Raw genomic sequence first — 15,348 nt, 5'->3', positions numbered from 1 at the left:
ACAGGCAGCTTTACCCTCTGGGCTTGGAGGCCTTTGGTGAAGTTAACACATTAAGCACACTTGATTTTACTGCCTTTGTGTATTATAATGCCCATGAAACCGTTAAAACTTGGTGTGAGCTCCTGGGTGTTGTGTTGTGTCCCTGCAGTGTTTTAGTCATTTGCTGGCTCTGTAGGAGCTGCCTGCCCAAAAAAACAGCAGCTTTGAATGTCTTCCCTTCCCCACTGGGAGCARTGGGACCTCCAGGGCTCTGGGATACCTGTGCTAGCACTCCATGGCTCGCCAGGGGCTCTTGGATGAGGGACACCACTTTTGGGAATAATCTTTTTTCCACTGCTTTCTCTCTTACAGATTGATGAACTTCCTGAAGGAGCYGTGAAGCCTCCAGCAAATAAATACCCCATCTTCTTTTTTGGGACTCATGAAACGTAAGTGAATGAACGTGACCTGTTCCTTTGGAAATGTCTTCTCCCACTGCAGCTAACATCATCTCTGATTTTATTGGAACAAATCCTGACTGAAGCCATTGGGAGCCCAGAGATGGGTCCCAGCAGCCCAGCTCATTTGTATTAATGAAGGGGAGTGGAAGCTGAGAGTGCTTGGGAATGCTCTCCCACCATGGTCTGCCATCAGCTGAGCACAAACGCTGTGTTTGCTGTAAGGAAATGTTGGCACAGCTTTGTTAAAGGGTCTGCAAAGCCCTGAACTCGGAGGTGGGAGCAGTTTTTACTGGGGTGACCGAGGCAGCAGSATCAGGAATTGTGCTTGGGYGTGTTTGAGTTGGTTCCTGTGTGAKAACTCTCTGGGTGTTTGTGATTGAAGGGAAGCAGAGCCCAGAGTCTCAGGCAGTCCTGACAGAGCTTTAGAATATCTGCATTCCTGGGGGATTGGTGCTGGGAGTGTTCTGGGATGGAGCTCACAGAATGATAGAACTGAGCTGCCTGAGCTGATAGGGAAAGAAAGGAATCCGAGCACAAGAGGTAAGTTAGGTCTCCCCACAAGTACAGAGTTTCAGATTATAAGGTACATGTCTCTATTTTAAACTGTCTCTGAGGTAGGTAAAAAATAAGTAATAGTTTCCATTTTGCATTAAATATTTTMATTTCTAAACTTCTCCTTCCCCATTTGCAGGGAACATGTTTTCTAGAATTTCTTTAAAACTGGAAAAATTAAATTCTGTTGATATTTTAAATTTAATGCTGGAGGCTTGAAGCTTTACTAAAAATATATAGTTTATTTTTGAATTTTAATATTATTCCAGAATGTGATAAGCTCCATAGCTCATATATCACATTTTACTTTTAAAAATCTTTAAAGACAATTTCTGCTTAATAAAGTTCATAATAACCTCTCTTTAGTTAAAATATTTCTTAGTGTTGCTGGAATGAAACAAACAGGTATTTTGATATATTGTAGTCTACTATCACAAAATAAGCTGAAAATAATAAMGTTCAAATAAACTTATGATGCTTTCAAATAAGAAACCAAAATGTAATTTTTTTTTTTTAATGGAAACTTAATTTCTGAAAAAAATTTTAAGGAAAAAAAACTCTGGCCACTTTTATTCCAAAATGAATGAATCCCAAAYTGATAATCTCTTTTGTTTTGGATTTTGTGAGCTCATGATCTCACTGYAGCATCTGAAACAGGAAACCAGTTTGTGGTTACTACCTTAATAATTTTAAAAGCCTGACTGTTAAAAATTAACTATAGATTGCAGCTCCTTTTATAGCAGAGCTGTAGAAACTTAAACTCTCCCAGTGGCAATGGATGTATTTCAGAGATGCAGACAGTTTTTCAGTGTTTACCATACACAAAAGGCTGTAGAAACATTTCCATACATKACTGTTGAGCTAAGTTAAGGGAGCTCGTAGTAGTTTCATGCAGTTTTCCTTTGTTGTTTGTGTTAGAACTGTTTGTATTTATTTTTGACAACAAGGAGACATCTCTTAGTATTAGCAAAAGCATAGATAACATAATTTATTCAGATGCCTTGCTCTACTGTAGCATTCAATATTAACATGGCATTGTTAGTGTGGAAATCCCTACTTGGCTCTCAGGTAGAAATGCATTCTTGGCTTTGTAATGATCTAATGAAGATATTTCTCAATATCCAACTGCTGTGGGTCCTGTGCTGTCTCACGTGGGTCAGAAGGAAGCTCATTCCTCAGGGATTTGTCATCTGATGCCTTCAGCATCCACTTGGCTCTGCCCTGGCAACTTCTTGGCCAGGGAGATGATTTAAGTGAATGGAACTTCACACATTCATAAATGCTGGGCATAAATCAGGCATTAATCTGAAATAATGATTACAGAAAGGAAGAAATATGATCCTGTGATTAAGATATTAGTCTGAGACTGAAGAGAGCTGGTTTTTCMTTTGTACTCTGCTATCAGCTTGAGTTTGACCTTGGACAAATCTTTGTGCCTCAGAAGCCCATCTGCAAAAAAGGGCAAATTCCCGAAGTCGTGGTGAGGTTCCAGCAATAAATTGGTTCCAACAATAAATGTGTGGGACATGGTGGGGCTCCACAATCCCACAGTAACCACAAGCAGAGAGTTAACTTTAATTGCAAAGACCCTCAGGAAAGTGGGGCARTGATTACAGTGAAGGACACTGGGACTTGCTCAGCTCTGCTCACTGATGACACAGAACCTTTACAAGTGGGAATGAAGGGGTCTTTTGGCCTTCATTGTTTTAATTTAACTTGGGATTGCAATTCCAATGTCACGATGAACAAAACGGTAGCTACAGATACCMAATGAAAAGAAAGTTGTGCTTTCTTCAGCTTAAGAGTTAAGAAGTTAGAGTTTTACTGTAGACTTTATACTGTGGATAGAAAAAGCAGGATAAATCATCCCTCTTCATTTTTTTATAATTATTTTTCCCTTTGCATTGTGGTGCCTGTGCCTGAAATTAGTTGGCCCAGTGAGCAGCTGACTTAGGCAGCAGCAGAGCACAAAATCCCTCCTTTGCTGTGCTGTCTAAAAAACTATTTGGCCACAAGCATCCTGCGTGTCTCATTGTTTCCTTGTATTACTCATCTGCCTATATTTGTCCATTGTTTTTTGTCTTATATGAAATTATAACATTTTTGGGAAAGAGCATATTTATTGTGTTTGCACAGAATTTAGTGTGTGGGGGGTTTATTCCAAGAAAGCAGCTCCCAGGCTTACTGGCACTGTAGATAATAACAAATGCCACTGCTTTTTCTGTCCCATGGTACAAGGGATAAATTTTGGTTAATGGGTCCCAGGCACTCCTGACATGCTTTAACTTTCCACGTGGCATTTTTAGGCTTTTCTGGATTTGTAACATTAGGATTGGAAGTTTGGTCCCTTGCTATCTCAGGCAATCACATCATGTAATCCCTTTCATAAACTGTTCCAGTGCCAGTTCCCTGMAGCAGTTAATATATCAGAGATATATGTTTAAGTTGTTTCTAGAGATAACCAGCATGACTTGATTGCATCAAACATCAGGATGGTGAGCCAATCCATTAAATCAAACTCACAGCAGTAACTCAAAGCTGGTGTGACAAATAAATAAGTTTTTAAAACTAGAAAAGAAAAGGAATGAGCAGAAAAGTAGGGAAAACATTTGCACTGTTAATGTTTTGATTTTTTTGAAGAGGAGAGTTTGAAGTCCTTTTTTGAATGTTACCTTTGTTAAAATGCAGTGCGTTCCTGGGCCCCAAAGACCTTTTCCCATATAAAGAATATAAAGATAAGTTTGGCAAATCGAACAAGCGAAAAGGATTTAATGAAGGCCTGTGGGAAATAGAAAACAACCCTGGAGTAAAGTTTACTGGATATCAGGTAAATGACTTTCACACCTATTCCTCCTTATCTTTCTTGTTTTCTTCTTTGAAGACTTCTTATCAAAGTGAACTTTTTTTATGAGTTGTTGTGGAAGGTTCTAGTTTTGATGGAGCGAGAAAGTTTCACAGCTTTGGTAAGTGTGTAATACAAAGACAGCTGTGGTCTCACACTGACAAATGGAACTTGAATCATACTGCAGAGCCCTTGGCTTTCTGTGATATTCTGGGGTGGTGAAGTGGAAAATTCTGCAACAGATTTAGTTGAATTAAAAATGGAAGGTTTTATTTACTCCTGTACAAAACATGAATAATTTGTGACTTCTTCTTTCTGTTGTTTATTTTTGTATCAGGCTCAGTGTGTTTTACACAGACCTTAAGGTCACTGCCCTTTTGATTTTTACATTAATAATGTGTAACACAMAGTGCCAAAGCTGAGAGGAGTGAGGAGCTGAGGGTTAAGCTGCTGTTAGGAGACAGCTSCTGCTGTACAACAGCTCTCCCTGTTGGGTGTCCAGAGCAGAAAGTCAGCGGAGCTGGGGTGGAGAGGAGGAGTTTGTGGGCTGTATAAAACAAAGAACTTTTCTCATTTAAAAAAAAATATGGTCCTTTGAAGGCAGGAATYGCCTCCAAAAGAAGACAAACACCTATTACATTATTATCACAAAACCCTACAAGCCACAGATACAGACCACCTGCAGAAAAGCTGCTGCCTCTCAGTTCCTGTTTGATATTTTCAGCCCTACACATGTTTTGCATACACATGGGGATTTTAAAAAAGTCCAGTGAATAGTCTGTGGGAGATGTGCYGTCAAAGAATGCTCAGCCTGCTGGTCAGTGTTTGCTATTCTGAAACACAGAGATCTTGCCCTTGGAGGGGAGTGTAACAGACTTCTTCTCTCACAAAAACTCTCTCCTGTTGCAGCCAAGTCTAAAAGTTTCCGTAGTTTTTCCCAGAGTAGAACATGCCAGGTCTCTCCCCTGAGCAGCCCTTAGTTCTCCTCCAGCAAACACACTTTGGTTATCAGATCTTCTGTTTGTGTGTAAACCCTTCAGAACATGCTATCCCAGAATCTGCATCTGATAACTGAGTTCAAGTGGTGAGTGAGAAAATTGCCTTTGCAGTCCTTTTTTTGATAATTGCAAGAATAACCTGAGCTCTTCTTGACTATAGCAATTAAAACGTGACCTGTCCATTTCCAGTATTGTTCTCTTCAATGCAGACCAAAGATTAAGTAATAGATACTAGTGGTATTTTCATTGTTTATGTTTTTATTATTGCTGTTATTTTAAAGGCAATTCAGCAACAGAGCTCATCAGAAACTGAAGGAGAAGGAGGAAATACAGCAGATGCCAGCAGTGAGGAGGAAGGTGATAGGGTAGAAGAGGATGGAAAAGGAAAAAGAAAGAATGAAAAAGCCGGCTCAAAACGGAAAAAATCCTACACTTCAAAGGTTATCTTTTGAGTATTTCTGTTGGTTTGATCATCTTAAACAGGTCTCTCCCCGTGAAGAACAAAAACATACTCAGGAGTGTGCCTGAGAGTCACGAGTTCAGYGTTGGTTCCTGACCAGCAGAATTCAATTCCTCTCCCATCTCCCAGAATACCCCAAATGCTGAAAGATCTGGTAGGGTCAGATGTGCTCAGCTGCTCCTCTTGTAGTTGAGTGTAAAATACTTCAGTCCAGGATACAGAATGGGAAGGAGGAAGAACTAATTCATGAAGCAGGGAGTAGGGTGCTCAATTTGTAGATTAAAGACCTGCACTGTAGTAGCTGCCAGCCCTGTTAATGTCTAATAACAGTGTGGATCAGAAGCCAAGAGCAATGTGTMTGTGTCATGATGGCTGTGGACATAACCACTGAGGGTTCAGAGACTTTTCACTTGTCACCTGTGTGAAAGGGAGCAGCATTAAACCACTTCCTCTGCTTCTGTGTGTGCCTCCAGGACTGTACTTTGCCTGAAAATCATGGAAAGTGTGGCAGAGTCAATTCATTCACATTCATGTTATTCTTCTCTGAAAGTGAAAATTAATTGAAATGAGAAGAAGCAAGCAAGCAATCTGATCCAGGCTCAGTTTGGGGCAAAGTGTGAATTTTTGTGGTTGATCCACCAACAAAATGTATTAAGTAATTTCACCCCCTTTGTGTGTTTTACATTAGAAATTCAGGTCTGGTCTACCATCTTCTTTCCAGAAGACTCTGGGCAAACAGAGGATTAGGAAAATGGTGGCTTAATGCCACAATTTATCCTTTTTGTACTGTAGAATTGCATAACATAAAGGGAGCAGAAAAGATGTATTGGTTCCACATGGCTCTAATGTTAATATATTAAAGCTGACAGCACTAAAAAAAAGTATGGAAAGCAGCTCTGCTAATGTTATTCTCATTTTACATCTCTGTGTTTAATCAAAACTTTTGTCAAGCTGGCACCATCTGTTTCATTAGCTAGCAAAACCTACAGGTGACCCAACACTAATACCCAGCTCCTGTTACTGTGCCTGTCTTTCAGTCAATTGAGCTGCCAACCTGTGCTGAACAYGGAATTTCACAGAAATTCCTTTCATTGGTGGCAGTAACTCCAGCTGCTTCACCTGAAAAATGCTTTTCACCCCACAYATCCTCCCCAATATTCACCATGAACAAGGAACTGCATGATCAGACAGCATTCCACATATATTTTGGAAGTGTCTTTCTATGGCTTAAGTTCAGGTTTTAATTTTAACTTTGTTGCTGATCATTTTAGAAATCCTCCAAGCAGTCACGGAAATCTCCTGGAGATGAAGATGATAAGGACTGCAAAGAGGAAGAAAATAAGAGCAGCTCTGATGCTGGGGACGCAGGCAATGACACAAGAAACACTTCTTCAGAYTTGCAGAAAACCAGTGAAGGGGTAATCTTCTGTTCTTGTCATTCTCTTCCCTCACAGTTTGCTCCCGGGGGGCTTTGAAGCCAGGGGTGACCCATGTGTACCACATGCCATCTTCTTGGGTTTCATTTCAGTGCTCAGAACATGTCTAGAACAGAAACATCCACGTGGTACCTGCACTGGTACAAATTTTGTTCTAGAGAAATGACTGAAAGAGAAAAGAGCATTATTTTGTTCTAACACTTGCATAGATGTCAGCTGAGCGGAGCCACTGAAAACCATGAGCTGGAATGATGCAAAATTGATGTGAGAGCAGAGTCAGACTGTTTGCATAATGCATGTGGGCTCAGTGACAGGGCAGCCTGCTTCCCCTCTCACACCCTGGAATCTCTGCAGTCCCACTGTCTTGTTTGGAGTTCACGAGGGTTCAGTGCACTCTGCAGCTCTGCATGCTGTGGGTTCTGGGCACACGGTGCCCTGGGCTGTAACCTGCCAGGGACAGGACACACAGTGTGCCCAGAGCMGCTCCCTGCAGTGTGCCAGGGTGTTTGTGTCAGCTCTGTGTCACACCAATATTCCTGTGTTGTGAGCACAGCCAGAGGATGGCAATGYTCACAGGAGGGGATCAGCTGAGCCCCCTTTCACAGCCCCTGCTGTGCCCGAGCCCTTGGGGCAGAGAGGACCCTGTGCCCCATCCTGCAGCTCCCTGTGCCCAGCAGCCCTGCCCAGCTCCCTCTGCTCAGCTCCCTCTGCCCAGCAGCCCTGCTCAGCTCCCTCTGCCCATCAGCCCTGCTCAGCTCTCTCTGCCCAGCTCCCTCTGCCCATCAGCCCTGCCCAGCTCCCTCTGCTCAGCTCCCGCTGCCCATCAGCCCTGCCCAGCTCCCTGTGCCCAGCAGCCCTGCTCAGCTCCCTCTGCCCAGCTCCCTCTGCCCAGCTCCCTCTGTCCAGCTCCCTGTGCCCAGCAGCCCTGGTCAGCTCTCTCTGCCCAGCTTTCTCTGCTCACCAGCCCTGCCCAGCTGCCGTGCCAAGGCCGTGCCACGTGGGCAGCAGGCAGGCTGGGCTGTGGCAGGAGCTGAGTGACACGAGGGCCCAGGTGTGAGGGAAGGCCGCCAGCAGCCCTGTCCCCTGGCACCCAGCTGCACCCTGAGCCCTGTCCCACAAAGCACAGCCTCGGGACAGCTGCTGCTGGCTCCTGCAAGGCTCCTGCAGAGCTTCCCTTGCATGTCTCTGCAGCGCAGTGCGTTTGTRACTCTGCTTTATAAAGGCACTGACAGGGGCTCCTGGGGTCACTYAGGGCTCGTGGTGCCCCGAGTGCCTCCCATTCACTGCTGGCTTGAGCCAGAGACTGCTGCAAGGGGACACTGCCTGGCTGTGCCATCCCAGCCCCTCACCCCTGGGGTCACCCATGGTCTGCCTAGTGAGCCCTGGGACATCTCCTTGCCTTCACAAAGGGATTTGAGTGAGAAAAGTGTTTATAAGATGCATCAGAATTGGCAAGAGGTTCAGGAGGGCCTGCTGTGTTTCCCGTGTTTGTGGCACTGACAGGGGACATGCCTGTGAACTTCAGGCACATTTTCCATGTAAGGACAGAATGTTTACTGAGGCAGGTCAGTCATGAGCTAAGTGGCTAAAAAGTACCGGTGCTGGTTTGTGTGACATGCTTGTGACATACTTGTGGCATGCTGGGGAGGTGGATTCCAGCATGCTGCAACATYGTGGTGCTTCTCACCTCTTTTAGGATTGCAGGTATTTTGTGCTAAAATACCATCAACAGTCTTATCCTCCCTGCCAGCACCAACCCGAAGAAACATTCACAATCGATACCGTCCTACCCATGTGGGGAGGTGGCTCTGCTGTGACTTGAGCAGCTCCAGTGCTCAGCCTTGAAYCCACACTTGAGCAGCAGTCTGTTACTAGGTCTTGGATGCTTTTAATGTTATTGGAAGGGTGGAGTGTTAGTAATAGGGATTCAACAGACAATGGGGATGTGGTTTTAAGGGCAGCTTGAGATAAAAGCACTGACAAGTTTGGAGAAGTTCACATCCTGATCGTAATTTCTCCTGTGAATCTCTTCAGCGTTTGGTGGAGCTTTGGTCAGATGTGCAGTTCTCTTTGAGGACCAGGAGAGGACACTCCATCTCCTGCTGCTCCTCAGAGCCAGAGCCCCTGTCTCCTGCAAGGTCTRCCTTGGGGCCCGCGGGGACAGCGCAGGCTCCTTCTCAGCCGGGGTTAAACAGCGGCTCCCGCAGCACGGCCGGGCTGGCGAGCTGGGGCACAGGCCAGTGACCTGTTGGACACTGCAGCCACATCCTGCTGGACACTGCAGCCATGTCCTGCTGGACACTGCAGCCATGTCCTGCTGGACACTGCAGCCACATCCTGGACACTGCAGCCACATCCTGCTGGACACTGCAGCCACATCATGCTGGACACTGCAGCCTTGTCCTGGACACTGCAGCCATGTCCTGCTGGACACTGCAGCCTTGTCCTGGACACTGCAGCCACGTCCTGGATATTGCAGCCACATCCTGCTGGACAGTGCAGCCATGTCCTGCTGGACACTGCAGCCGTGTCCTGGACACTGCAGCCGTGTCCTGGATACTGCAGCCATGTCCTGCTGGACACTACAGCCATGTTCTGCTGGACACTGCAGCCACGTCCTGGACACTACAGCCATGTCCTGGACACTGCAGCCATGTCCTGGACACTGCAGCCACGTCCTGGATACTGCAGCCACATCCTGCTGGACACTGCAGCCATGTCCTGGACACTGCAGCAACGTCCTGGACACTGCAGCCGTGTCCTGGACACTGCAGCCATGTCCTGCTGGACACTGCAGCCACGTCCTGGATACTGCAGCCACATCCTGCTGGACAGTGCAGCCGTGTCCTGGACACTGGAGCCACGTCCTGGACACTGCAGCCATGTCCTGGACACTACAGCCATGTCCTGGACACTGCAGCCACGTCCTGGACACTGCAGCCATGTCCTGGATACTGCAGCCACATCCTGCTGGACAGTGCAGCCATGTCCTGCTGGACACTGCAGCCATGTCCTGGACACTGCAGCCGTGTCCTGGATACTGCAGCCATGTCCTGCTGGACACTGCAGCCACGTCCTGGACACTGCAGCCACGTCCTGGACACTGCAGCCACGTCCTGGACACTGCAGCCACGTCCTGGACACTGCAGCCACATCCTGCTGGACAGTGCAGCCATGTCCTGCTGGACACTGCAGCCATGCCATGCCAGGCCCCCAGGCCGGGCTGTGCTGCAGGAGCTGCGGGGTGGGCACAGTGACCGTGAGGGAAGGCCGTGAAGGCAGAGAGAGCTGAGCTGGTGCAGGCCCTGCTCTGGAGGGCAGCGTGTTCCTGCCCGTGCTGATGCTGCTGGGACTGGCTGGGACTGGCTGGGAACCAGCTAGAACCGGCTAGAACCGGCTRGAACMGGCTGGAACTGGSTCCTCAGGGCTGCTCACAGTGTGCCTGGTCACTCACTCCCCTCAGCCCTGCCCGGCCCTCCCCAGGCCCCGCTGGCTCTGTCCCCAGCCCCAAGGGCTCCCCTTTGGCTCCTCAGTCCTCATGGTRCCTCCAGCAGACAAGCAGCTTTTCTCTTAATCATGCTGCTAATCATGAGCCAGTAATTACCTTTTAAAATGCCCAGACTGAAGACACATCTCTCCTCTCAGRTCAGATGGAATCTTGCCTTTTAATCACACTCTTACCCTCAGCATTGCAGGGATCTTCTGAAGGGCTAACGGCCAAAGCCAAATGATTGCAGGAGCACCTTCACCTACATTTTTTAATGAAAATTCTAACCTCCAAGGGGTAGAGGTAAGCTTGAAAATGTGAAGTGATGGYTTCCGGAAGACTCAAACCCAGAGCAAATAAAAGAACTTTCAAAGCTATTACATTTTTTCAGCCAATTTCATACTGTTCAAGGGCTCAACTTGTGATTTTTTTTTATCCCTTGGGTAGRTGAAGGTGCTTTATTTTTTTATCTTCATTCCTTAGTTTCTCAACTATTGAGTACTACAGGGCCTCTCAAGAAAGWTATTTCCTCAGTCTCAACCACACTTGGTTATTGGGTCCTGTTTCTCAGGCTCTTTCCTTAGCTGMTGTTCTTTGGCTGATTCCTTTCTCAGAAAGATGCAGAACCCGAAGTTCAGGGATTAATAATCTAATATTAAATAACTAACAGTGTATTAGCTAAAACAGCCCATCCCAGAGTTTGCTCAAATCTTGAGTCACTGAATTTCCTCAGGACTGTTCTGTGTTGTTGAACACTAAATTGTTTTGTCTTTCTCAGAATACCACATAATGAGAATTTTCTGGTGGAAAGGTATTCATGGTTCTGTGTTTGCTTTCATGGTACTAAATTAGTAAATTCATGCCAAGATTTACATTCTAGATTTAAATCTCTGGTGACTTGTGTCTTTAGTTCTTGGCTGGCATAACTCTGAACCTTTATCACTGAACACCTCAAGTGCTTTTTGCTTTTACTCTGGGATGGTTGCGTGCTGATGTTTGAGAGCTGGCTGTGGTTCTGGTTAGAGAGTGTTTGAATGGCAGGCTCAGCATGCAGGGTATGTGGCAAGTTTTCCTTTTGGAATTCTCTGTTTTAGTGGCACTCCACACAGAGTGTTGGTAAAGGATCAGCACTTGGTGTGCAGATGCAGGAGGCCAATGATTTTACTTGTCTTCAGAAAAWAATAAATTTGCTCTAAGTGAAATACATTTTCTTGCTCCTGGTACAGCCTGAATATGAAAGTGGAGTACAGGACTGTGATCCTTTTACTCACACTGGCAATCAGTTACCARCTGAGTCAGTGGATCTATTTGTGGAGGTGACTGCCAGCATGAATAAGGGGATCAAAATCTGGTCCAAAATTCCTGCCATCTGACACCATTGCATTTGGGAGAGCAGATTTAAAACAGCCTGTGTGACACCATTGCATTTGGGAGAGCAGATTTAAAACAGCCTGTGTCCAGTTCTGCTGTGATGTTCTTATGGGGTAGCAACAATCCCACTTACTGCTGCAAAGTACAAGTGTAATGGTCAAACTGGCCAGACAATCACAGCTTCATTGTGTCCTTCTGATGTGGTTTAGAGATGTTTGGTTCCTTTGCTCTTCTTTACTTATCAAGAACAGCGTTGGTCGGGCTGCATACCATGTTTGGGCGTTATCAGCATTGAAAGCTTTTAGGGCTTGGTTCAATCTAAAAGCATTTTTTACAGAAAATGAAAATAGACTGGTTTTCTGTCTGGTTTTTTTTTCCGCAATTTGAAGCCAGTTAAAATCTACCCTTCAAACAAAAAGATATCGTTTGTAGCAATGTGTCTGACTATTGCACAGTAAAATTTTGTGTGCAAAAATCAAATAGTGGCATAGTATCTGCTGTAAAGAGTTGTGTTGTCTGCTGCCTTCCAGTAGCTCAGGATAACAGCACTGCTGGCTAAGGACATGGGACATAACTCAGGAAAAATAAATATCTGAATGCAAGCTGAGATTAAAGCAGCTGGTATAGATGAAATATTTGTAGCTCTGTGTACATCTGTGTACATTTTGACCTCAAAMCAACATGGAATAATGACTATTGCACAGAACAAGTATATAATTATCCTTCTGCACACATGGTTTTAAAGTACAGGATGGCTGAATTAATTGCCAGACACTGTTAAGGAAGAAATTCTCAGTGCCAGAAAGAAAAGATGGCAGTTTGTGGATTTAGTTTTGTTCCCTGCTCTGTTTACGCTGTGCTATCACTGATGACAGAAACTTTTCACTCAAATCAGTCAGATCCTGTGATCTCTCCTTTGTGTGCAGTAGCGTTGGGCAGCACAGCACATGTTGTACCACAGCTTACAGTGGAGCTGAGAGCCTTGTTCAAACAAAGATGATGAGAGCTGATCTGTTCCTGAAGAGACGTGAAACCATGGAGACCACGGAATGTGCTCAGCTCTGCCGCATCCCTGCGCAGCGGCTGCGGCGGGGAGAGCTGGGCAGGGCCAGGAGCTGGGCAGGGCCACGAGCCACACAGGGCCAGGAGCCACACAGGGCCACGAGCCAGGCAGGGCCAGGAGCCACACAGGGCCACCATGAGCCACACAGGACCACCATGAGCCACGCAGGGCCATGAGCCTGGCAGGGCCACGAGCCACACAGGGCCACGAGCCACACAGGGCCATGAGCCATGCAGGGCCACGAGCCAGGCAGGGCCACCATGAGCCACGCAGGGCCACGAGCCACACAGGGCCATGAGCCATGCAGGGCCACGAGCCAGGCAGGGCCACGAGCCACACAGGGCCACAAGCCAGGCAGGACCAGGAGCCACACAGGGCCACAGGTCCAGCAGGGCCAGGAGCCCCCTGCTCACTTGTGGGGCACCTGGGAGTGCACCCAGCAGGCAGAATGTGTGCCATGCTGGAAGAGGGCACTGGAAGCTCTGCAGCCCTAGAGGATGGTTTGCATGATCTGTGTCTCTGTTGTCCTTTGTGTGCCACACAGTGGCCCCACAGCTGCATCTGTGAGACAGTGTGGAGGGTGTATTGATATTGCCAGAGCCCCACATAAGAATAATGCCTACCCAGTGTTCTGGATACAGCCCAGAAGGGAATCATCTCATTGCCTGTGAAACAGGAGTGTGGTGTGCTGGCTGAGCAGCACATGGTTACACCTTTGGGGCAGTCAGGGCTCAGGCAGTTGCTGTAAACCATCACTGCATGCCCAGCCCTTGATAATCCCCCTGATGGTGTGTCCTGGGTCAGGATGTGCCAGGAGTCCCACACACAAAGCACAGGTTGCCATTACTGCTCCTGTCACAGCAGAGAAGGGCAGCACTGACCAAAGCCAGGGAAGGATGCCTTGGCCATGGTGCCCTGTGTGCCGTTGTGCTCTGGCTAGCATAACGTGTCCCGGGGCCTCAGGGGATTTTGCCATCTCTGTTCCATTCCAGGAAACCTTGTAGATCACGCCGTGATCACACGAGGACAGTCTGATCCTGATCCCACTGATGTCAGGGAAAGCAGGAGCTGACCTTGACTCAGCCGTGGAAGTGGGAGTTCCTTCCTTTTCTGTCATGACCCTACAGGGAACTGCAGCCACACTATTTCCTTTTCAGAGGCAGCATTTGGATCCCTTGGCAATGGCAATACTTCTGTTTGCTCACCCTTGCTGAGCGTTTGTGTATTTGAACAGAGGGCATTCTTGTGCTGGASATCCAGAGTGCTGCATGAAGCCCATCAGGGATTGGGTGTAATGGAAAAAAAAGMAAAATTTGGTTGTGCCTGGGGTGTGCTACAAGATTTGTAATGGAGTGATCAGGAGTGATACYCACCCAGAAATGTCACTGAACAGCTTACTGAGTACAGCCTAAATGTTCACTTCTAAACTGTGCTCTTTAATACTTCRCAGTGCTATGTTTAGTTGATGTAACAAAGCAGTTTTCTCTAGAAAAGCATTTGTTTGAATGGACCAGGAGGTTACTGGAACATGTGGCTTTGAAGTGTGGAAATATGGCATCAACTGTATCAAGTTTGATRCAGCTTGTTACTTCTTACATTAAATGTGACTTTCTTCTCTTTCTCTTTCAGACTTAACCAACATAATGACTGCTGAATATTAAGGGAAAACACAAGAAGGTTCCATGTTTGGTTGTCTAATATTCTTGGATTTGATATGAGTCACCACATCTGTTCATTAGTACCATCAACAGCATCCCAGTTTGTATGCACATTATTCACATTCCTATCTGTTGTGTTTGCAGAAATGACATTTTTACCCTTTTTTCTAAGGGTTACTTTTTGATTTTCATATTATTTGGTTGCATGAAGTTGCCCTTTACCAGTGGCTGAGGTTTATGAAGATATCGCATACTTGAACATGTTTTAGATTCCTTTTCTAGACAGAAAAGGCGTAACTCAAAATTATATCATTCTAAATCAGCATTTTTAAACACAACTAAATCTTAGAAATGAGTCCCCTCCATAGAATGCTACAGTATCTTCCACATACAAACATAATTTTAAATTTTCCTATATCCATACTCCCTTGATTTTTGATCAGTTTACAACATAAAAGAAAATTCTTCTTCAGTTGAGATCACCACCAAGTTCAATAATGTAATAAAATACCTTTCCTTATTAGAAGTACCTAGCTAGTTATACTCTTAATACTTCTCCAAACCATGATGTAATGTACACTATCTGACTTAGTTCCTATATGTGGAGTTAGTGAAAGTCTTTTTGTGTTTCTTTAGATTAATACAAGGATTTTTCCAATGCCAACACAATTTGAAATCATTCATTTGGATGCTTTCCATTTTTAAGCTTACTGTGATATACAGCCCTATGGGAAACCAAAACAAAACATCAATTTTAAATAACGAAAGGCTTAAAAAAGGATGCTGTCATTCTGGCTTTTTTTTTCCTTTTGGAAATAGAACTAGACTAGTAAGTAAGCATTCCAAATCCATTACTCTGTGTACATTATTGTTGCTATTGTGATAATAGAGATTTTTATTTATTTTTATGCCAGCTTTTATTGTGAAAACATATTTAGTCTGGTTTTATCAATCCTTGTTATGCTTGTCCTTGGAACATCTTTTGCGTATTCAAGGTTTGTAGTTGATGAGTTTACTGTAAAAAACTAAAAAAAAAAAACA

At 45.5% G+C, this 15,348-nt stretch overlaps 1 protein-coding gene across 1 annotated transcript in view; it reads left to right on the top strand.

Moving 5' to 3' along the window:
* The window catches only part of HDGFL3 (HDGF like 3), a 17,749-nt gene extending 2,407 nt beyond the window's left edge, over positions 1–15,342 (top strand). The window contains exons 2-6 of the mRNA XM_057382021.1: positions 352–428; positions 3,681–3,819; positions 5,114–5,272; positions 6,564–6,710; positions 14,279–15,342. Of these exons, the coding sequence (XP_057238004.1) occupies positions 352–428; positions 3,681–3,819; positions 5,114–5,272; positions 6,564–6,710; positions 14,279–14,284 (528 nt within the window). The 3' untranslated portion in view covers positions 14,285–15,342. The remainder of the gene's footprint in view (positions 1–351; positions 429–3,680; positions 3,820–5,113; positions 5,273–6,563; positions 6,711–14,278) is intronic.
* The last annotated feature ends 6 nt before the right edge of the window (positions 15,343–15,348 follow it).

Source organism: Malurus melanocephalus, unplaced genomic scaffold (genome assembly GCF_030028575.1).
Source record: "Malurus melanocephalus ecotype Western Australia unplaced genomic scaffold, MMel_1.1 scaffold_547, whole genome shotgun sequence".
NCBI lineage: Eukaryota > Metazoa > Chordata > Aves > Passeriformes > Maluridae > Malurus > Malurus melanocephalus.
Note: the sequence above shows the minus strand (reverse complement) of the source record. Positions and strands in the feature narration are given on the sequence as shown.